Source organism: Pelodiscus sinensis, chromosome 29 (genome assembly GCF_052426305.1).
Source record: "Pelodiscus sinensis isolate ZL-2025 chromosome 29, ASM5242630v1, whole genome shotgun sequence".
In the NCBI taxonomy this organism is placed as follows: domain Eukaryota; kingdom Metazoa; phylum Chordata; order Testudines; family Trionychidae; genus Pelodiscus; species Pelodiscus sinensis.
Window position 1 is genome coordinate 580597 of NC_143080.1, and position 22569 is coordinate 603165.

Genomic DNA, 22569 nt, shown 5'->3' on the forward strand with positions numbered 1-22569 from the left:
GCGGTTCACTGCGTCTCCAGAAAGTTCGCTTCCCGATCGCAGGGCGTCTCTTCCCTTCGGCGAGACAGGGTCCCAGGAATCTTGGCTCGTGTGTAGGTTAGAGAGGGGTGGGCAGTAATTTTTGACGGGGGATCACTCCAAGAATTTGGTAAGCAGTGAAGGGCGGCACTCTTCCATGACACTGATGGAGGAGGGGTGGGGTCTGGGATGGAGGGTGGGTGCAGAAAGCAGTTTGGGGCAGGGACTTGGGGTACAGGAAGGGGTGTGGGATCTGGGAGGGAGACTGGGTGCCGGAGGGAGTTGTGTCTTAGGGCAGGAGACTGGGTTGCAGGGTCCAGGAGAGGGGAAGGGTACAGGAAAGGATTCTGATGTGGAGGGGGTGCAAAGCCTGGGAGGGAGTCGTGACCTGGGGCAGGAGAGCAGGAGGGGGTGCAGGGATTCGGGTTGTGACAAGGGGTAGGAGACGGGGTGCAGGATCCGGGAGGGGGTTGTGAGGCAGTGCAGGGTCTGGGAGGGGACATGGGGGAGGGGGCAGAGGGTTGGGGGAGGAAGAAGCTGGGTCCAGGCTTTGGCAGGAGGGTGCTTACCGGGGCAGCGCCCGGCCAGAGCCCAGCAGGTTCCTCAGCCAGGGCCCCTGGGCCTTGTGCGGCTCTGAACACTGCAAACCCAGAGGAGGGAGGGAACTTCCCCCACACTCCAACACCCCCCCCCCCCCGCATCCCACACTTGAGTTTCTTACCGACGCTCTCGGGGGAGCCGGGTGGGGGCGGGGGTGATAGCAGAAACGGAAGGTACTTTCCCCTCGGGGCTCTTCAGGCCCTTGGCCGGCTGCGTGCTGCAGAGAGCAGTGGGGTTCCCCCGGCCGGCCGGGGCAGTCCCCATGTCCCCAGCTGCCCTCGTGCCCTAGGGGTGTGAGACGGCAAGTGCCTGGCGCACTCTGGCTTGGGCAACGTGGCCCCCAGAGCTGCTGTTCTGACGGGGCCCTGACAGGCTGCAGCCGACACCTGACCCCTGGGAGCAGCAGGCCAAGTTTCAGCATCAAAGCGGGTTTTAATTCATTGTTGCGGCTTCGTCCTTCCCCACCTCTCTCCTGCTTGAGCCCCCCCCCCCCAGCTCTCTGTCCCGCCTGTCGCTCTGTTTCACAGAGGGGAAAACCAAGTGTCGGGTCTCCCGACCAACAGAAGACTCCTTGGCTGTTTGCAGTGACTCCCCTGGACGCCCCACGCCGGTCGTTACCTGGGGGAAGGGAGGAAAAGCTCCTTAATAACAATCCTGCTTTGCTGCTGACTAGCTCTCCCCTCGGAGACCTCGGCGTGGGTAACATATTACCACCCAGGCCCGGGTCTCAACTCGCAGCCCTGTGCACTAGTCACTAGGCCCCCCTGCCTGCAGTTCCAGGGATCCACACGGATCCCCTAGGAGGCAGGAGAAAGGAGAACAAATCAATTTCCCCCACCCAACCCCCCTTGCTGGCTGCCCCAGCAGGCCAGCCGAGGACTCCTGGATCCCCGAGGTTGACCTGCCTTCTTGGCCCTGCAAGGGGCCAGTCCTCTGTCCCCCCGCCCCGGTGTGCTGACGAGGCAGTGTAGCCGCAGCCCCAGGTCTGTTGGGCCATCCACGGGGCTCATGCACCTGTTTGAAAGGCAGGGCTGGGGGGCCCCGCGCAGCCCTTTCACTGCCCCACAGCCTCCTTGCTGGTGCCAGGGCCACAGAGCAATGGCAGGTCACTGCCTGGGGGGGCAAGTAACCCTGGAAGGCGAGGAACCAGCTGCCCCCGGTCACGGCTCTGCCCCCCACCCGCCAATCAAACCCGCTTTGTGGGAACACTCACTGCTGGGCGAGGATGAGCGGGACGTGGGCGCTGTCGTGCCGGCCCGGCAGTGGGGAGACCCTCTCGCCCGTGCGCACGTTGAACATGGGCAGGGTGGAGAGGGGGCGGGGCACGTCCCGGCTGCTGGCCATGTGCCTCAGCTCCTCTGTGTTACTGTGGATCGTGTTGTGATGCACCATCTGGATACTGACAACGGGGGAGAGCAGAGAGGACACCCTTAGTCTGGTGCTGGGGTGAGGGGAGGGGAAGAATGGGGAATAGTCATTGATTTCTGGGGGGGGGGGAGTCTTGGAAACCCAGCCCTGCACCCCACTGTGCTAGGTGCGGTATAATATTTATTAGGTGTATTACGGTAGCACCTAGGCACCTGTCAGGTGCAGACCCCACTGTGCTAGGTGCGGTATAATATTTATTAGGTGTATTACGGTAGCACCTAGGCGCCTGTCAGGTGCAGACCCCACTGTGCTAGGTGCGGTATAATATTTATTAGGTGTATTACGGTAGCACCTAGGAGCCTGTCAGGTGCAGACCCCACTGTGCTAGGTGCGGTATAATATTTATTAGGTGTATTACGGTAGCACCTAGGAGCCTGTCAGGTGCAGACCCCACTGTGCTAGGTGCGGTATAATATTTATTAGGTGTATTACGGTAGCACCTAGGAGCCTGTCAGGTGCAGACCCCACTGTGCTAGGTGCGGTATAATATTTATTAGGTGCATTATGGTAGCACCGAGCCTGTGGTGGCCCAGACCCCACTGTGCTAGGCGCTGTAGGAAGGAAGACTGAAGGAATTGGGTTTGTTTAGTTAAGAAAGGAGAAGTCTGAGGGGGACATGAGAGCAGTTTTTAGGTATCTAAAAGGGTGTCTTAAGGAGGAGGGAGAAAACTTGTTCATCTTGGCCTCTGGGGATAGAACAAGCAGCAAGGGGCTTAAACTGCAGCCAGGGAGGTTTAGGTTGGACATTAGGGAAAAGTTCCTGCCTGTCAGGGAATGAATTGCCCAGGGAGGTTGTGGAATCCGCATCTCTGGAGATAGTTAAGAGCAGGTTAACGTGTGAGCTCAGCTCTGCCGGGGTGCAGCAGAGGAGATGGGGCTGCCAACTGGCTTTGCTGCTTGAAAGTCTCTTCCCCCCCCCCCCCCGCTAGCCACGCCTCACAGGGCTCTTCCGACATCACAATGCACCGGGCTGCGCTGCCGTGGCTCAGTGCCGGGGGTGGCCTTTGCCTTGGAGCTCCCCACTGGCTGCCCAGCCTCCTCCACGCAGGGCAGTGGCCGGCCGCGTTGCAGGCAGAGCCAGACCCTCAGGCATTCAGGAGAGGAAGAGTCCTGAGCCGAGCCGCGAGGAGCTGACCCTGGGACGGGTGCCGGCCAGCGCTTTCCTACCGAGAGCGGCTAACGGGAGCGTGCCCCAGGGCCAGCAGAGCCCCCAGGCCGAGGGCTCCAGGAAGCAGGACTCCGTGCGGCGGTCCAGAGACTGATCGGAGCAGACGGTGGAGAACCCGGGGGGCTAAGCCAGGGCCCACAGCCCCACATTGCATCGTTGGTCCTTGGGGCTGAACTTCCAGCAGGAAACGAGACTCCCCAGCCGGGGCGGCTCCGATCCCAAGGCAAAGCTCCAGGCTTGGGCTCTGCCGGGACGAAGAGGGGTTGGCCACGCAGCCCTGAGGGCCGCCAGCCAGCAGCATGACTGATCTGTGTGAGCCGTGTGAGGGGCCCTCCTTGGAATCAGAGCCCCAGAAGTCAGCCGCGAGCGGAGCAGCCCCCACGCCCGCCAAGCAGGCCAGCCCCAGCGTCTCGGAGCTCATCCTCTGGGCCGTGGCCACCTCCCCGAAGTGCCAGGGCCTCTCCCTGGACGCACTGAAGAAGACCGTCACCAAGGCGGGCTACGACGTGGTGAGGAACCGGACCCATTTCCTGCGGGTGCTGAAGGGGCTGGTCTCCAAGGGGCTGCTGAAGCAGATGACTGGGATGGGCGCCGCAGGCTCCTTTCGCGCCGGCAAGAAGAAGAGGGAAGCAAAGAGGAGCAAAGGAGCTGCCAAGAAGGGGAAGGCGCCTGGGACGAGGAAGGCGCCCAACCGTGGGTGCTCCAAAGCCAGCCGGCCCGCCCGCCGGGGGAGGAAACGGCAGGCTGCCAAGTGAGGTGCCGGGGCTCGGCAGGAACCGGTGCTTAATAAAGTGACCCGAGTATTTAAAAGTTCTCCTGTGTCGGGCTGATCCTTTCCGCGGGAGACGGCAAATGGAAACAGCCTGGAACGTCAGGGAGTTGGGAGGCCGGGGCGGACTCACCAGCCCTCTGCGCTAAGGCTCACCGGGCTGGGCCATTGGGTGTGGGGGGAGACCTCTGTGGGATTCCAGGACTGGGGCGTGGCAACTTGGCGGTGCCTTCCCTGCTTCATCATCAGCTAGAGCCCCTCCATGTGCCGGAGCCGGAGGGGACTGGGCTATTGGCCAGTCGAGCTCTGGCAGCAGAACGTGCACTAGTCACGGTGTCTGCGTGCTCCGGGTCCAAATTAGGGAGGCAGAATAAATCTACGAACGGCAAAGTTCCTCCTGCACTTGGGGGCTCCGGGCTCTTTGCTGAGTGTGTTCAACAGCTGCCGTGTTCCACCCCAGATGTGGCAGCAAGCTCAGGTGACCTGCCAGGGCTCGGGGTGAATGGGATTCTAGGAGCAACTGGCTTGTCTGTCTACATGCTGAGGCCTCCATCCAACCGGGGAAATGAGACCTAAGGCTACACGCACGTTGCAGGGTTCTTATGACACCACAATGCGCCCACCACGGCCCCCAGGGTCACCACCTTCTGCAGCCCACTCAGCAAGCAAAACGACTGATAGGAGTAAGCTCCCTTGGGGTCCCTCCTCTGATTATCACCCTGATCCTCAGCTAAGCCAGGTTCAGAGATCCCTGAGAGCACAGGGTAGTTCCAATCCATAGTCCAGCCTCTCCAACCCGCCCAAGCCAGCAGGTTCTAGGCTCTCCGACCCGCACAAGCTGCTGCGTTCTAGGCTCTCCAACCCGCCCAAGCCAGCAGGTTCTAGGCTCTCCGACCCACACAAGCTGTTGCGTTCTAGGCTCTCCAACCCGCCCAAGCCAACAGGTTCTAGGCTTTTCAACCCGCCCAAGCCACTGTGTTCTAGGCTCTCCAACCCACCCAAGCCAACAGGTTCTAGGCTCTCCGACCCACACAAGCTGCTGCGTTCTAGGCTTCCCCGCCCACACAAGCCAACAGGTTCTAGGCTCTCCGACCCGCCCAAGCCACTGTGTTCTAGGCTCTCCGACCCACCCAAGCCAACAGGTTCTAGGCTCTCCGACCCACCCAAGCCAACAGGTTCTAGGCTCTCCGACCCGCGCAAGCCACTGTGTTCTAGGCTCTCCAACCCACCCAAGCCAACAGATTCTAGGCTTTTCAACCCGCCCAAGCCACTGGGTTGTAGGCTCTCCGAACCTCCTAAGCCACCGGGTTTTATGCGCTTTAACCCACCCAAGCTATCAGGTTCTAGGGTCTCCAGCCCACCAGATTCTAGGCTCTTCAGCCAGCCATTTGGTGCCAACCCTTCCAAATGAGGTGATTGGGCAACACAGTGGTAGGTAAAATTCATTGTTGGTCAATGCAAAGTAATGCCCATTGGAAAACCAGATCCCAGCTGTAGCTATAAAGCTGCAGTTCCCAACCTTTTCCAGATGGGGACCCATTTTGACAATTCAGGAAGACTTGGTGACCTGGGGCAATTCAAAAAATGTGTGAATGGCTCCTTAAGAGCCACCTGGGGAGATCTTTTAAAATGGAATGGCCACCCATATTTGGGTCCCAACCCATAGGCTGGGAAGCCCTGCTATGAAGTGATGGGTACTAAATGAGCCGTTACCACTCCAGATAGTCACTGGGGCTAGTTCTTGGAGACCATCCACTCAACGTGCAGCGGGATCAAAAGGGCAAACGGAACGTGGGGAATCATTCAGAATGGGATGGAGAATACGACAGAATTTCCTGTGGCTCCATGTAAATCTTGACTCCTGCATGTGGATCCTAGACTGGACTGGAAGGGACCTCGAGAGTCATCGAGTCCAGTCCCTGCCCTCCCGGCAGGACCCAGCACCGTCTAGAGCATGGACATTTATCCAACCTGCTCTTCAATAGGTTGGATGTGGCACCTCATCTCAAAAATGATCTCTTGGCCTTGGGAAACGTCCCGAAAAGCTGAGGGGTTTGGCTCGGCTGCCGCATGAGGAGCGATGACTGAGACGGGGGCTTCTCAGCTCAGGAGACCGGCGCATGGACGGAGGCGGGCGGGTGCATGCTCGGCTACGTCCCCAGGCCAGTCACCCACCGCAGCACGCAGGTGCCTCGCAGGGAAGCCAGTGGGAGCTGGTGTCTGGTGACAAGACCTGGGCCTGCAACGGGCCAGAATTTCCAGCACTTGGCCCCCACTGTCAGACCCGGGTTTTCAGAGGGGCGCTGTTCCCATTGAGGTGCCTGCCTGAAGGCCAGTCCTCAGCACCCTGCGACTCCCGTTATTTCCCAGTGAGCCCCTGTCACGTTACTGGATCTTGAGGGGGAGCAGCCAGATCACTGCTGCACCCAGAGGTGGGGGTGTTGGTGTGACGTAGTGGGGGTACCTGGCTGGTTTCTATGCTGCTGGCTCTGGGGTAACCCCCACTGGCTGCCGTGGGTACCACGACCCAGCGAAACAGGATGAGTCACTATGCAAACGAGTATGGCCAGCCACCCCCCATGGAGAGGAACAAAGGGAGGTGGATGCTGCCCTGGCTGGGGGGCAGGGCTGGAAGAGGGTTAGTGAGTTCCTGTCTGGAAAGCAGGGGAGAAGGAGCTGGGGAGGGGGGCTGGGACTCCCCTATCTCAAGGGGGACACTGAGGCCTCTCAGCCCCAGTTCCTGTAACCAGATTACATCTGTGCTATGCTGTATCCTGGAGGAGCAATAAACCACCCTCAATTCCACTGGCTGGTGGAGTCTGTTTGTGCCATTTCGGGGTGCAGGAGACGGGGGACCCCCAACGTGCTGTCACAGTTGGCCCCAAGAATGGTATAGAAGGGGGCCATGTGAGGTGCTGAATCGAAGCTTATTATCTGATAATCCTGTGTAAGCTATTTATGTGGTTGTATAATGTCTGTGTGTGTAGTTAGGAATCTGTAGTCTGTGTGGATACTGAATATTTCTCTGCATGTGGTTGAGCATTGGGCAGAGCCCGGGCCTGTGGACATGCTAATTAGCGAGGCCCTGAATGGGCCAAGGACACACCTAAAGCATGAGGGCTGACACCTGAGAGCAGCAGCAGAGAGAGGCTGAGGACCAGGTGATCTCCTGCAGCCAAGAAGAGGCTGGGAAGGAGGTATAAAGAGGCCATGTGGCTGACTCCATCTTGTTCTCAGCTCAGCACTTCATCCCAGAGGCAGCAGTGCAGGGATGGAAGAGCCTGGAAGACCTGTGAACCCATCCTGATCTAGGATGCGCAACAAGAACTTTTAAACCAGCAGCTGTAACATCTCTGCTAGAGCCTGCATCGAGAACTGGGAGATTCGGTGCATGTAACGTACTATCCTTTAATAACCTTACTCTCATGCTTCTCTTTATTGTAATAATAAACCTGTAGTTGTTAGATGCTAAAGGATTGGTCCAGCGTGATTTGCGGGTAAGATCCAGAGGGGAAATTGACCAGGGATCTGTGGCTGGTTTCTTGGAACCGTACAGGACTTGTTCAGGGTAGGTGGGATTGGGTGCTAGGACCCCCCACCTGTGTATGAGGCCTGGGGCCATCTGGGGCACGGATATTGCTGGGGTGTCGGAGGGGTTTCGCTCGTGAGGCTTCAGGCAGGCTGCTGAAGCGCTCTGTGGGACTGGTTTGTGGCCTGTTTCGAGAGGTCACCAGTCTGGGGGCTGTAAGGAGCCCCAAAGTTGAGCAATTCGCCCTGAGCGGACGCCCTCAGCTGTGCCCAGACACAGCCCAGTCCGTCACAGCCCCGCACCCGGCCCCCTGAGCTCTCCCCAAAACCCGGGCCTGGGTGCCTCAGGCAGCCTGGCCCCCTGCTCCCGGGAACATGCAGCGCACAAGCAGGGGGAGGGAGAGGTTGCTCACTTGGCGGGCCCCAAAGAGCCACGGCCTGAATACGAACACGCCAGGCCGGGCTAGATAGCGCCGGCTGCTCCCCTGGCCCCTAACACACACGCCCCTCTCCTGCACACGGCCCCATGCAGACATCACAGACCGCACCTGACGTCACAATCCACCGAGCTCCGCCCTCACGGCAACCGCTGGGTTCTGCCAGCCCGAGAGGGGTGGCCGAGGGGGCTGTGCTTTAGAGCTTGTCCTCGCTGGCCCTACGCCCCGCTCCAGGCTCACAGCCGCCTCCGGCCCAGACTCCTGGTGGGAGAAGGTCCCGCAGAAGACCAGCCTCCGAGCGAGGCAGCAAGGAGCTAAGAATCGGCGCGGCCCGGAGCACCACGGTCGGGCGCCGTCTCCCCTGGGTCCTCCCGGGCGGCCACGCCGAGCGCGGCCAGAAGCAGGACACTCCACTGCAGCCCGAGGCTGGGCTGGGGGAGCAGGCGGCGGGGTTGTAGCTGCCCAGCAAGCCGCAGCGCAGGGAGAAGAGGGGGACGTAGCCGCTCGGAAGGGGCAGGCCGGGCACCGGGACCCGCGAGAGGTGCAGACGCCGGCCAAGGAGCAGCAGCTGCCTCTGGCAAACAAGATGGAGGAAACAAAAAACCCTCCTAAGGTTCCTCCCCTGGGTTCCTCCTCCACCCCTCCAGGGCACCCGGACCCCGCAGCTCCGGGTTCTGCTGCCGTGGGCTCAGCTCACCCAACGGCAGAGAGCCCTGAGCAGGCCCAGCCATCTGGGTCCACCGGCGCCCAGGAGACCCAGCCGGCGGGCAGCAGGGTCTCCCAGCCTTCCAGCTTGCCTGGGGCCAGCCCGGCCAAGCTGCCCAGACCCCCGGGTCCCAGGCTCCCCAAGCTCATCCTGCAGGCCGTGGCTGCCTCCGAGAGGCGCACCGGCCTCTCCCTGCAGGCTCTCAAGAAGCTCGTGGCGGCCGCCGGCTACGACCTGGCGAGGAAGAAGACCTACTTCCGGAGGGCGCTGCTGAGCCTGGTGGCCAAAGGGCTCGTGAGGAAGCTGAGAGGCTCCGGGGCCTCGGGCTCCTTTGGGATTGGCAAGAAGAGGGGCCCGGGGCGCCGGAAGAAGGCTCCCAAGAAAAGAGGGAGGCCCCTCGCGGTGGGCGTAGCAGCCACAAGCCTGGCAGAGAGAGGGCAGCTGCTGCTGATGGATGGACTGACGACGCCAAGCCACCAGCCAGCCACGCAGGGCAGCAGCCAGCCAGCACCTGAGGCTTAGACCCGCCCCGCCATAGGTCTGCCCCGGCCGTAAATAAAATGGGTGTTGTATTTACACGCTCCTGTGTCCAGGCGCATCCTGGGGACCCAGGGCAGGGCCTGCAGGCGGGAAGGTGCAAGGGAGAATGATCTAGTGACGCCTATGGGGCTCCCTTGCCCCTCTCAGGGCTGGCAAGGGGCACCCCTTGGTTTGCTGCTGGTGGAGCGTCCCACGCTGACCACGGAGCGAGGGGCTCCGCAAGACCCTTGGAGACCAAGGACCGAGCCCTGAGCGATCACAGCGATCAGAGAGGTCGGGCAGGTTTTCGTACGAGGGGGGGCTGAGAGTTCCCTGGGGAGGAGGTGCCCTTTAGGGAAGGACTTGGAGAGTCTGGGCTGGGGAGGGCACACAGACAGCTTGCAATCTGACTGAAGAAGAAATGGAGGGCAAGGGATTTGCCAAAGGCCATGCAATGAATCAGTGGCAGAGGGAGGATTAACACCCAGGTCTGCTGAGTCCCTGGCTAGTGCCCTCGCTGCTCGGCCATGCTGCATCGAAGGAGGAGGACAGCTTTCCCAACCAGCCTCCGGGTCCACCTCCTCCTCAGGCTGTCTGTGGAAGCCTGGCAGAAAGGGGGAGGCTGCGGGTCCTTCTCAGGGAGCCAGGATGCCTGCTGGCCAGGGAGGGAGAAGCTCCCGAGCCAGAGCTGCAGCTGCGCCATGAATACAAGGTTGTATTGGCCGGACTCAGCCTCTGCCCGGCAAGGGGCTGAATCCCATCTGCTAACCAGCGCAGACAGGGAGGGCTACAGAAATGGTCCCTCTGGCCCCTGCAGAAGGCGGCAGAGAAGGACGGTGATGGGGTTGGGGTCTAGGAGCGGGACGAGGCTGGTGCCGTTTGAGTCCCACTGTCATGCCCTGGGTGTCTGGTACCAGGGTCCTCCCAGGCCAATGCAGGCGCCTGTCTCCAGATCTGCCCCCCCCCGGGGAGTCACAGCCCTGTGACAGCAGTGAGATATGGGTGGGGAGGAGAAATAGCTCCCAGTCCCCGGCGAGGCTTGGTGTGTGCCCCCCCCAGCCACCTAACACGATCACCAACGGCCCCCCCCGGACAGTGTTCCCTCTAATTTTTTCCATCCACATGTGGAATAAATGTTATGTGTGTGGATGTGCACCACCAATAGAAACACCTGCTGCTGGCTGTGGGTGCTCTGCTGGGCAGCACCTGAATCTCCCCTGGGCAGCCACCCCAGCACTCAGCTTAGAGGGAACCCTGCTACGTATCCAGGCTGCATCTAGATTGGCAAGATTTTGCGCTAATGCTGTTAACGGAAAAGTTTTTCCATTTAAAGTATTTGCGCAAGAGAGCGTCTAGACTGGCATGTGCCTTTGCGCAAAAGCATCCGTGCCAGTGTGGACGCTCTCTTGCGCGATAAGCTCTGCCGGCCATGTTAGCCATCGGGCTTTCTTGCGCAAGAAATGAACGTTGCTGTCTACACTGGCCTCTTGCGCAAGAGGGCTTATCCCTGGGCGGGAGCGTCGCAGTATTTGCGCAAGAAGCCCTGGTTTTGTACATTACAACGTCAGTGTTCTTGCGTAAATACTCGCGGCCAGTGTAGACAGGCAGCAAGTTTTTGCGCCAAATCTTGCTGGTCTAGACGCACCCCCACAGTCAGCAGCGTGTTGACAAGCAGGCACCCAAAACAGCCCCGCCTGCAGAAGTGCTAACATACAAACAGGCAGAAAACACACGCCCTGCCCTGTACAAAGCACACACGCCGGTCAGCCTCACAAAGCCACACGACACACAGCTTTACCCCCCCCCCCCAATACACACTCATGCAGGCCCGGGGGGGAGCTCTGAACCACTTACTCAGAGGTCTTCATGTCCCTTTTGTGCCTGGGGGAGGAAAAGGAAGGCGGGAGAGGTTGGTCACTGTGGGATGCTGAGCTGAGCTTCAAACTGGCACCGACTAAGCCGGCTGTGTGACCAGGGCCCAGCAGAGGTAAAGCGTAACTTGCAATAACCCGAGCCAGTGTTGATAGACAGCCTGGCCGGGCCCAGCTACGTGAGCCACAGCAAGAAGTGTCGTGTATGTGCCCTGCTGTCCCCTGTTGGAGGGACTCAGCGCTGCTGTGTCATAGCCCCAGTACTGCTCACAGCTAGTGGAGATCCTCCTGTGGCACAAGTGGCGGGGGTGGGCTGGTGCAACAACTGGGCCAACAAATGTACCCGGAGTGTGGACTCCGCTGGTAACAGTATGTCCCAGTCAAGCCCTGTGACAGAGAAGTGGAAATTCACCCCAGGACAGAGGGGCCAGCCTAAGGCTAGGTGTGTCCTTAGGGCACTTTGGCAGGGGTGGATTTCACTCTGCCCCAGGGGGCTCCAGCCCTCTGCAAATGGGGAATCCTGAGCACCCTCCCCAGCCTCTTCCTCCATCCCTTCCCGTTCCTGGCTCCAGGGGCGTCTGCCCAACTTACAGGCCCTCCCTCCTGCCGTACATGACGTAGGCCAGGAGCAGGCAGAGCAGGAGGGCCACCAGCAGCGGCAGCAAGATGGTCAGCAGATAGTCAGCCAAGAACGCCTTCTCGGGGGAGTCGGTGGGGGGGTTGTATTCGCTGGCGTCCTCCAGCACCCCGTCGCCCCAGACGGGAGTCCCCTCGGCGGTGCTGAGCCCGGAGAGATCGGTCTGCAGGAGGAGAGAGCCGTGACAGTCAGGGGCCACCGGGGTCTCTCGGGGGGGCTGCCCAGGGGGTGTTCGCCCCCGTTGCCAGGGAGGCTCTCCGCTCGGTCACACCTCCTCAGGGATTTCTTGGGGCCAGGGAGACCGGAATCTCCAGTCAACAGGGCAGCCCTGCCCGCGCCTTCCTGCGCCTTCTGCAGCATCCCTGCCCCCAAGCGCCGGGGGAGGAAAACAGGAAAAGGAAAAGCAGAGGAAAGTGAGGATTGGGCCCACCACAGTGACCCGAGCCTTATTTTTAAACTTTCCACGGGCCCCCTGCAGTACCGGCGTGGGCTGCCAGGGGTCTGCCGACCACAGGGTGGCACCACGGGTCTAGAGCAGGCCTGCGCGACTCGGGAAGCGGCGCGGGCCGTATTCCTCCAAAGCAAACAGCTGCAGGCCGCAAGGTCCCAAAAAATACCGAACTCGCGGACTAAAAATGTCTGTCAAGCAAAAAGAAAAGCGTCTCCACTTGGCCCCCTGGCATTGGTCTCTCCTGCGCCCGGCCCCTTGGTGCCTTCCCCTGTCCCCTGACCTGCCCCCTCCCCTCAGCACAAGCCCCTTCCCCTCCCCTACCTGGCTTCTGCCGCCCAGTTTGTGGGGCTGCTGGAGCCTTTTGGAATCCGGCGGGCGCCGGCTGTGACGTCACGACGCCACGTCACCCCAGCGTCCTGGCATCTGCCGGCGTCCCGCCCTCTGGCTCGCGCCCGCCCCCTCACGCCGGAGCTGCATGCAGGCCGGCGGAGCGGAGGGGGCCACGCCTCCCGTAGTCGGCACGGGCCGCACAGTGAGCCCCTGTGAGCCCCACGCAGCCCTCAGGACGTATGGTGTGCAGGCCTGGTCTAGAGTGACAATGATTTGCCCAAGGACACCGAGCATTTCAGTAGCAGAGACGGGAGCAGAGTCCCAGACAAGCCTTTGTCGCGCCATCACGCTAGGCCCTAAGGTTCAAGGTTACGGCCGCATGGCTATTCAGGGCACTGAGGCAGGGGTGCAGGAGACCCCAGGGAGAAATCACCAGCAACTCTCCCCTGCATTTCACCGGGCCAGGACTCCTCCCCCGGCCCTGCTAGGAGGGGGGGATGCGGCGCATGGGGGCAGCGTGGCTCTGCCCAAGCCCCTCACCAGGGTAACGTTGCACCAGTCGATTTGGAACTGAGGACTGAAGCTGTCGTAGCAGGGAATGACCGGCTGCTGCTCCAGGCTGCACCGGAACTGGTTGTCGGAGGAGGTGGCCTTCACCAAGCAGTCGGAGAAGGGCCGGCGGGAGCCCACCTTGATGTAAACCCTGGGGAGAGATGCCCAGAGGGACAGGAAAGTGGGAGGAGGAGGGGTTGGGGCTATCAGATCGCAAGAATGTGGGGCATGGCAGCCCCAGCCTCCCTAGCTAGACAGGCTGTGAGGAGCAGTCCAGGAGCCCCCCAGCTGTGGGGAACGGTCCAGGAGCCCCCCAGTTGTGGGGAACTGCTTGGGAATGTCCTCCCCATCTGGGTGCCCCCAGCTGCCGGGAGTGACCAGGGAGCCCCCTGCCAGCTGTGGGAAGTGGTCCGGGATCTCTGATAGGTAGAACCAGCCTAGGAGCCCTTTGCCCCACTGACCAGGCCCTGGGTCACCCAGGGTTGGGCGCTGCGGGGCCAGGGTCGCTGGCCCTGGGCATCCTTGAGAAGTCCCAGAACCAGGCCAGGAGCTGGTGGGCAGTCGCTGTCCTGTTCTCTCCTTACCCCTCCTTCCTGCCCTCGATGGGCAGGGGGACCCGGCCCCCTCGGTCCAGGGCCGACGTGATGTTGACGATACTCCAGTCCTTCTGCTCCAGCATGGTGTCCAGGGCTTGCTGGAACTGCTTCTGCGCGTCCGGCGGCAGCACTTCCTCCACGTCCCGGTTCCTGACGAAGAACTCGGCCTGGAACGGCATCTGGGCGTCTGCGTGGGGGAGAGAGACCCCGCTGGGAGGCCATCAGGAGCTCCTGCATCCGGAGCATGCCGAGGGGGCTGTGGGAGGAGGGGGGGCATGCTCCAGGGGCCGCTGGCAGGGCCGGGAGGCATCACCCTCTTAACACGGCAGATGGGGCCGTCCTCGCACCCCGGCGCCTGTTGGCGCCTCCTTGCCCTGCCCCGGTGGGGGGCCTGGGATGGGCTGGTCGCTAGCAACAGGGCACAGGGAGCGGCGGAGGGAAGGCGGGGGAGTTACCTGGGGAGAGGACAATGGTGAAAATGACCCTTTGCCGCACGGTCTCGTAGGTGTGTCTGTTATACGCTGTCACCTGCCACGTGGAGAGGAAAGAACTTGGGATCCCCACTCAGAACAAAATGGCCGCCACCCACATCACGTCCCATGAGGCCTGCCACACGTTTTATTTACACGGAGCTGCCAGATCCCATTGGCTTCCCTTTGCGGCGTTTGCTTCCCACCCGTATCACTAGAGTGAAGCCAGGGCAGGTGACGTGCGGTGGGCGCTGACTGCACCCAGCACTGACGGGGAGAGCCGGGCAATCCCTCCGCAGCCAACCCCAGCGCTGCTCCAGTTCGACCTGCACCCCCCGCGCATTCCTGGGGCGCAAGCTCAGTGAGCAAAACTGCCCTGGCCCGGGAGAGCATCGTGGTAACAATCGTGTGTCCCGGCCACTGAGCTGGGGAAGGGTCCCGCACGCGGCCCACGCGCAGCCTCAGTCGTCGGTTGCTGCTCTAGGCCATCTCCTGCTGCGGGGAAGGCTGGCTCAGATGGCAGACACGGCAGGAGGCAGAGACACCCAGAGTCCAGGGGGTTGCCCTGCTGCCCTCGAATGGGGAGATGGCTCATGAGTGCCCAGACGGGGGGCTGCCTTGGGCATAGAAGGAAAGGGAGCCCCAGGCTGCGGCCTGCTCGGGTCACCATAGGACTTTGGAGCTGGTTAGCTCTGATGTCCTCAGCTTCAGTCAAAACATTTACCCCATAGCTATGCGTGCAGACACACACACACACCTCCTTTGCGCACGCAATTCCCTCCACACTCCTCCCTCACACACACATCACATACACACACACACACCCCTCCCTCACACACACACACACCTCCCTCACACACACGTCATACACACACACACACCCCTCCCTCACACACACACACACCTCCTTTGCGCACACAATTCCCTCCACACTCCTCCCTCACACACACACACCTCCTTTGCGCACACAATTCCCTCCACACTCCTCCCTCACACACACGTCACATACACACACACACACACACACACACACCCCTCCCTCTCACACACACACCTCCTTTGCGCACACAATTCCCTCCACACTCCTCCCTCACACACACGTCACATACACACACACACACCCCTCCCTCACACACACGTCACACACACACACACACACACCCCTCCCTCACACACACACATACACACTCACACACACACACACACCTCCTTTGCGCACACAATTCCCCCCACACTCCTCCCTCACACACACGTCACATACACACAAACACACACACACCCCTCCCTCACACACACACACCTCCCTCACACACACACACACACACACACACCTCCTTTGCGCACACAATTCCTCCCACACTCCTCCCTCACACACACGTCACATACACACAAACACACACACACCCCTCCCTCACACACACACACCTCCCTCACACACACACACACACACCTCCTTTGCGCACACAATTCCCTCCACACTCCTCCCTCACACACACGTCACATACACACACACACACACACCCCTCCCTCACACACACGTCACACACACACACACACACACACCCCTCCCTCACACACACACACCTCCCTCACACACACACACACACACACACACCTCCTTTGCGCACACAATTCCCCCCACACTCCTCCCTCACACACACGTCACATACACACACACACCCCTCCCTCACACACACACACACACACACACCTCCTTTGCGCACACAATTCCTCCCACACTCCTCCCTCACACACACGTCACATACACACACACACACCCCTCCCTCACACACACATACCTCCCTCACACACACACACACACACACACACCTCCCTCACACACACACACACACACCTCCTTTGCGCACACAATTCCCCCCACACCCCTCCCTCACACACACGTCACATACACACCTCCTTCCCTCATACACACACACACACTCCTACACACACACACAAACTCACACCTCCTACACACACAAACTCACACACATACACCCCTCCCTCACACACACACACTCCTACACACACACACGTCACATACACACACACACCTCCCTCCCACACGTTACACACACACACACACACACTCACACACACACACCCCTCCCTCACACACACACACACACACACCTCCCTCACACAATTCCCCCCACACCCTTCCCTCACACACACGTCACATACACACACACCTCCCTCCCACACGTTACACACACACCTGCACACACACACAAACTCACTCTCACACAGCTCACACCCCCCCCCTCTCCTTCACACATACACACGCTCCCGTTCGTATCCCCTCAAATGCCCAGCAGCCAAGCCCACCCGAGCCCCGCTGGCCCCAAACGCCCCCAGCCGCCAGGCAGCGCCCCAGTCCCCAGAGGCCGGGGGCAGCACTGGCCCAGTACCTCGATGAGCTGCCTGCCGACGTCCTTGGCCGTGGGCGACCCGTAGAGGTAGCCGGGCTGGTACGGGCTGCGTTGGGTGTAGCGCAGCCACCTGGGCAGGTCGGGGAGCCCCAGCAGCTGGGCGCGGAAGGTGATGGGGGCCGCGGGCAGGATTTCTGAAAGGATCCGGCCAGACACATGAGGGTTTTCGGTGACCCGGCCACCCCATGATCTCGGGGGTTGAGCCCGTCACCGTTGTCTGGGCACCTTCCGTGTAGAATCTGTACCAAGAGCCATGTCCCAGCAGGACGTGGGGGAGAAGGGGGGGAGCTGGGGGGCCCGGCGGGAGAGGCACCGCCCAACTTTCAAACCACCCCAGCACGCAAGGGACCCTCCACAGAGCCCACTCCCGCCCCAGGACACGGCTCGTACGCGGAGCCCGGCCCAGCCCCAGGATCCCAGAGAGCGCTGGAGAGAGGCTGTTGCCCTTTCCCTGTCGTCGGCTTGTCCGTCTGTCCTTCCTCGGGAGCGCCTCTGAGCAGGGATTGGCCCTTAGGCAGAGTGTGTGGAGGCAGGGGCGGATAGATAGATAGACAGACAGACAGACGGGGTGTGTGGGGATGGATAGACAGACAGACGGGGTGTGTGGGGATAGACAGACAGACGGGGTGTGTGGGGATGGATAGACAGACAGACAGACAGACGGGGTGTGTGGGGATAGACAGACAGACAGACGGGGTGTGTGCAGACAGACAGACAGACGGGGTGCGTGGGGACGGATAGACAGACAGACGGGGTGTGTGCAGACAGACAGACAGACGGGGTGCGTGGGGACGGATAGACAGACAGACGGGGTGTGTGCAGACAGACAGACAGACGGGGTGCGTGGGGACGGATAGACAGACAGACGGGGTGTGTGCAGACAGACAGACGAGGTGCGTGGGGACGGATAGACAGACAGACAGACAGACGGGGTGTGTGCGGACAGACAGACAGACGGGGTGTGTGGGGATAGACAGACAGACAGACGGGGTGCGTGGGGACGGATAGACAGACAGACGGGGTGTGTGCAGACAGACAGACAGACGGGGTGCGTGGGGACGGATAGACAGACAGACGGGGTGTGTGCAGACAGACAGACGAGGTGCGTGGGGACGGATAGACAGACAGACAGACAGACGGGGTGTGTGCGGACAGACAGACAGACGGGGTGTGTGGGGATAGACAGACAGACAGACGGGGTGCGTGGGGACGGATAGACAGACAGACGGGGTGTGTGCAGACAGACAGACAGACGGGGTGCGTGGGGACGGATAGACAGACAGACGGGGTGTGTGCAGACAGACAGACGAGGTGCGTGGGGACGGATAGACAGACAGACAGACAGACGGGGTGTGTGCGGACAGACAGACGGGGTGCGCAGGGACGGATAGACAGACAGACGGGGTGTGTGCGGACAGACAGACAGACAGACGGGATGGACAGGCAGACAGACGGGGTGTGTGGGGACAGGCGTGTGATTAGATTCCATTTCCTGTTATTCCTGCTTGGCCAGTGCCTGCTGGGAGATGGGCAGTTAATGGTGCCAGCCCCTTTGGACCTCTCCCCTGGCCCGGCTGTGGGTGACCTCGCGAGAGGAGTGGGGGGCTGGTGAGCCCCTGGCCCCTCACCCACTCACCGCTGGAGTTCTTGCGGACAGAGGGGAAGGCCCGCTGGAAATGCTCTCGCTTCAGCTCCTGGACGCACAGGGCTCCGGCTGCCGGGGAGACGCTGCGGTCGGGGAGCGTGGCCAAGGCCCCCCCCAGGAGCACGGCTGCGGAGAGGGAGGGCGTGACAGCTGGAGGCGGGGTGGGCCAGGAGGAGCCGAGGGGGACAACGAGCAGCCAGCCAGATGGGTGCTGCAGGAAGGGTGGGGGGCGGAGGCCTGTGTCGGGGGGTCGTGGGCAAGCCAAGCCCTGTGTCAGGCACTGAGGCTGGTATAAAGCGCCTGGCTCCGGAGCCAAGTGGAGGGCACAGGCCACAGGGAGCCCTCCTGGGGGAGCCCAGGCGGAACCCACAGCTCAGGGCCAGACCCAGGATCGGCCCCGTCGGCTTCGGGCCACCCTCTCGCAGAAGCCCCCTGCCTCCCGCAGACCCAGCCGCTGGGTGGAGCTGAGCACCCTGCCGGGGGCACCGCCCTGCGCAGAACCCAGCCGGCCTCCCAGGCCTGCAGCTCCGGGCCAGGCGGCCCTGGCTATTTATAGAAGGGGCCGCTCCGGGGCTGTCTGCACCTCTGGCTTCCCCGCGCTGGTCAGCACCGACCCTCGGGGCTGGGCCCGTGCAGGGGGGGGTCATGCAGGGCCCCTGCCCCGTGGAGGGGCGTGCGTGGAGCACCTTGGCCGCGCTTGCCCGCCCCACGCCCTCCCCTCCTTCTTCAGGTCTGGGGCTCCCGGCACCTCTCCCAGCCCCCCACCCCGGCGCTCTCCCCTCGCATAGAGCCCAGGGAGGAGGCTACTTGCCCGTCACGAAAGGAGTCCACAGCAGCCCCCGCGCTGCCATCTTTGCCCTGTTCGCCCGCCCGCCGGGACTGCGGCCAGAGACAGGCTCTGATTGACGGAGACAGGCTGTCAGGACGGACCAGGCGAGGGAGGGACAGGGGAGGAGACGGGGGGGGGGGAGTGACTAGACAGGCCGGGACCCTGATCCAAAGCCTGCTGCAAGTGCTACTGGGTATGTGCCCGGCAGGATGTGCCGGGGGGGGATATGACCGGGGGGTGATGTGCCCAGGGGGATGCGCCCGGGGGGATGTGCCCAGGGGGATGTGCTTAGGGGGGATGCTCCAGGGGAGGGATGTGCCTGGGGGGAGATGCACCCGGAGGGGATGCGCCCGGGGGGATGTGCCCAAGGGGATGTGCTTAGGGGGGATGCTCCAGGGGAGGGATGTGCCCGGGGAGATGCGCCCGGGGGGATATACCCAGGAGGATGTGCTTGGGGGGAATGTGCCCGGGGCAGACGTCCCCAGGGGGATGTGCCCGGGGGGAATGTGCCCGGGGGGACGTGCCCAGGGGGATGTGCCTGGGGGGGGATGTGCCTGGGGGGATGCGCCTGGGGGGGGATGTTCCCAGGGGGATGTGCCTGGGGGGAGTGTGCGCAGGGGGATGTGTCCGGAGGGATGCACCCAGGGGGGATGTGCCTGGGGGGATGTGCCTGGGGGGGATGTGCCCGGGGGGGATGTGCCTGGGGGGATGCGCCCAGGGGGATGCGCCCAGGGGGGGATGTGCCTGGGGGGATGCGCCCAGGGGGATGCGCCCAGGGGGGGATGTGCCTGGGGGGATGCACCCAGGGGGATGCGCCCGGGGGGGATGTGCCTGGAGGGATGCGCCCAGGGGGATGTGCCCGGGGGGGGATGTGCCTGGAGGGATGCGCCCAGGGGGATGTGCCCGGGGGGGATGTGCCTGGGGGGATGCACCCAGGGGGGGATGTGCCTGGAGGGATGTGCCTGTGGGGGATGCACCCAGGGGGGGATGCGCCCAGGGGGATGCGCCCAGGGGGGATGTGCCCAGGGGGGATGTGCCTGGAGGGATGCGCCCAGGGGGGGATGTGCCTGGGGGGATGCGCCCAGGGGGATGTGCCCGGGGGGATGGGGGGGGGGATGTGCCTGGGGGGGATGCGCCCGGGGGGGATGTGCCTGGGGGGATGCGCCCAGGGGGATGCGCCCAGGGGGATGCGCCCAGGGGGGCATGTGCCTGGGGGGATGTGCCTGGAGGGATGCGCCCAGGGGGATGTGCCTGGGGGGGATGTGCCTGGGGGGATGCGCCCAGGGGGATGCGCCCAGGGGGATGTGCCTGGGGGGGATGTGTCTGGAGGGATGCGCCCAGGGGGATGTGCCTGGGGGGGATGTGCCTGGAGGGATGCGCCCAGGGGGATGTGCCCGGGGGGATGTGCCTGGAGGGATGCGCCCAGGGGGATGTGCCCGGGGGGATGTGCCTGGGGGGATGCGCCCAGGGGGGAATGTGCCTGGGGGGATGCGCCCAGGGGGATGCGCCCGGGGGGATGCGCCCAGGGGGATGTGCCTGGAGGGATGCGCCCAGGGGGGAATGTGCCCGGGGGGATGTGCCTGGGGGGATGCGCCCAGGGGGATGCGCCCAGGGGGATGCACCCGGGGGGATGCGCCCGGGGGGGATGCGCCCAGGGGGGCATGTGCCTGGGGGGATGTGCCTGGGGGGGATGTGCCTGGGGGGATGCGCCCGGGGGGATGCGCCCAGGGGGATGCACCCGGGGGGATGCGCCCGGGGGGGATGCGCCCAGGGGGGCATGTGCCTGGGGGGATGTGCCTGGGGGGGATGTGCCTGGGGGGATGCGCCCGGGGGGATGTGCCCACCATGCCCGACAGCCTCGCCACTTCCTCTGGGATCCCCTGGCACCCCCAGGACGCCGCCTGCGATGCGAGGAGCCCGGCCAGGGCAGGGCAGGGAGCAGAGGAGCGAGCTGCACCCAGCGGGCACTGCCCAGCCCTCCCCTTCTGGCCGGCTGCCATGGCTGCGGATCCTGCCCCAGTGCTGTGCGGCCCCAGAGGCCATCGCTGGCCAGCAGCGGGATCCTTCCACCCGCCGCCCCGTGAACCTGCCCCGGGCTCAGACCCCGTCCCGGCTCTGCCGCTTGGGGCGGGTGGTGCCCGGTGGGGAACACGGCACCGTGCAGGGTCCTAGGCTGGCCAGGGGACTGAGCAGAGGGCAGCCCGACCCCTGAGTGCCAGCTTCCCCCTCCCTGGGGTCGCAGGGGGCGTCACAGCAGCCACCTCTGGTCACGGGGCGGGGGAGCTGTTCGCTCTCGGGGCCCGGGGCCCGGTGCTGGGCTGTCACTGGTGCTGTGTGGGCTGGGGTGACCCCTGCTGGCCGGTGTCAGTAGCACTGCCCAGCGGGGGGCACCCTGAGGGCCCCCATGTCACTAGTCCATGGCCCAAGGGGAAGGGCTCTGAACAGAGGCAGGGGGTGGCTTGGAGAAGGGGCAGTCTTGGCTGGGCAAACATGAAGAGAAGAGACTGAGCCGCATGCTGGGGGCTCGGGGGCCGGTGGACCCCCCCCCCCGCAGGGGGCTGAGGCTCCAGCCCCTCCCCGCGATGCCCACATGGAACCCGGGCCGGGCTGTGCCCCGCAGAAGCAATAACCCCTCCCTGTTCCACTGGCTGGCGGAGTCGGGGTGCAGGGTCGGGGGGAACTCGACGCGCCGTCACGGGGCCTCTGGGCTGGGCTCCTTCACCCCGGCCTCCTGTACAAGGTGGACGGCCGAGAGGGCAGCTGTGGCTTGCAGCCCTCCGAGAGGTCCCCAGGGGCTGGAGTGAGCCCCCCAGCCCCTCCCAGCCCCGCAGGCCACTGCCCGCAGAGCAGTGCCCAGGTGTGTGGGGCCAGTCGCAGGGCTCAGCGCCAGTGTGCCTGGGCGCGCTGAGCTCTGGGGAGGAGCCATCCCCGAGCGCGAGTGACCCGGGACGAACCCTCACGTCACCCTCCCTCTGTGCTTGCACCCAGCCAGCCTGGGTACCGGGAGCAGGCTGCAGCGGGTCCCCCTCCGCAGCGTCTCCGCGGGAGCGACGCCGGCCCCCAGGCCTGTTGGCCCGGCCTTCCCGGTCCGGTAGGGAGGGGCTGCAGCCGCTGGACAGCACCGGGGCTTGGCCTGCTGCCCGCACAGCCTCCCGCTCCGGGGCCCAGCGGGCATCCCCAGCAGGCGGGCGCAGCTGTGCTCTCCGGGGGGCCTCAGAGCGGCTGCTCCAGGGCAGGTGTCCACACTCGGGATCTGGCCCCGGGGTCCACAGGCAGAGCAGGCGAGTGGAGGAGCCAGGAGCGGCCGTGGGGAGGTTTGGCGAGACACCCTCTGACCAGGCCTCCAGATCCCCCCCGCACCAGCTAGTTCTGCCCAGGCCCTATGCCTGCCCTGCGCTTAAAGGGGCAGCTCCCGTTCCACGGTTCAGTGGCTCTAGTGGAGGGCGCAGGAGAGCCCAGGCCTGAACAGCAGCCACTGGATTCCCCTCATGCCCAGCCCGAGCAGGGCCGGGGGAGGAGCCACAAATAAGTGGAGATCGGGGCAAGGGGCCTCAACAAATGCTATGAATTGTGGGTAAGCCAA

At 63.3% G+C, this 22569-nt stretch overlaps 2 protein-coding genes across 3 annotated transcripts; one reads left to right on the forward strand and one right to left on the reverse strand.

Annotated features, from left to right (window-relative positions):
* Nucleotides 1-519: 519 nt before the first annotated feature.
* Nucleotides 520-19103, reverse strand: SGCA (sarcoglycan alpha). 2 transcript variants are annotated; one of them, XM_075918408.2, is made up of 10 exons: nt 18969-19103; nt 18149-18283; nt 16492-16646; nt 14066-14138; nt 13599-13797; nt 13003-13165; nt 11636-11844; nt 11028-11054; nt 1832-2017; nt 520-1236 (listed from the first exon to the last, which is right to left on the reverse strand). In XM_075918408.2, the coding sequence occupies exons 1-10, from the start codon at nt 19006-19008 to the stop codon at nt 1233-1235; spliced, it is 1191 nt and encodes a 396-aa protein (XP_075774523.2). In that variant the 5' UTR covers nt 19009-19103; the 3' UTR covers nt 520-1232. The 2 variants fall into 2 exon arrangements, with proteins under 2 accessions (XP_075774523.2, XP_089630044.1); XM_089773918.1 differs by lacking the exon at nt 520-1236 and having other exon boundaries at nt 1828-2017.
* On the forward strand, nt 8529-9235 carry LOC142825995 (uncharacterized). The gene has a single exon (XM_075918409.2). The coding sequence runs from the start codon at nt 8535-8537 to the stop codon at nt 9174-9176; it is 642 nt and encodes a 213-aa protein (XP_075774524.2). The 5' UTR covers nt 8529-8534; the 3' UTR covers nt 9177-9235.
* Nucleotides 19104-22569: the final 3466 nt, after the last annotated feature.

Coding starts and splice junctions, on each gene's coding strand:
- LOC142825995 (XM_075918409.2), top strand. CDS start 8,535: ATGGAGGAAACAAAAAACCCTCCTAAGGTTCCTCCCCTGGGTTCCTCC.
- SGCA (XM_075918408.2), bottom strand. CDS start 19,008: ATGGCAGCGCGGGGGCTGCTGTGGACTCCTTTCGTGACGG. Junction 13,798..14,065: donor CACCATTGTCCTCTCCCCAG/GTAACTCCCCCG, acceptor TCCCCCACGCAG/ACGCCCAGATGCCGTTCCAG. Junction 11,845..13,002: donor ACTGGTGCAACGTTACCCTG/GTGAGGGGCTTG, acceptor CTCCTCCTGCAG/ACCGATCTCTCCGGGCTCAG.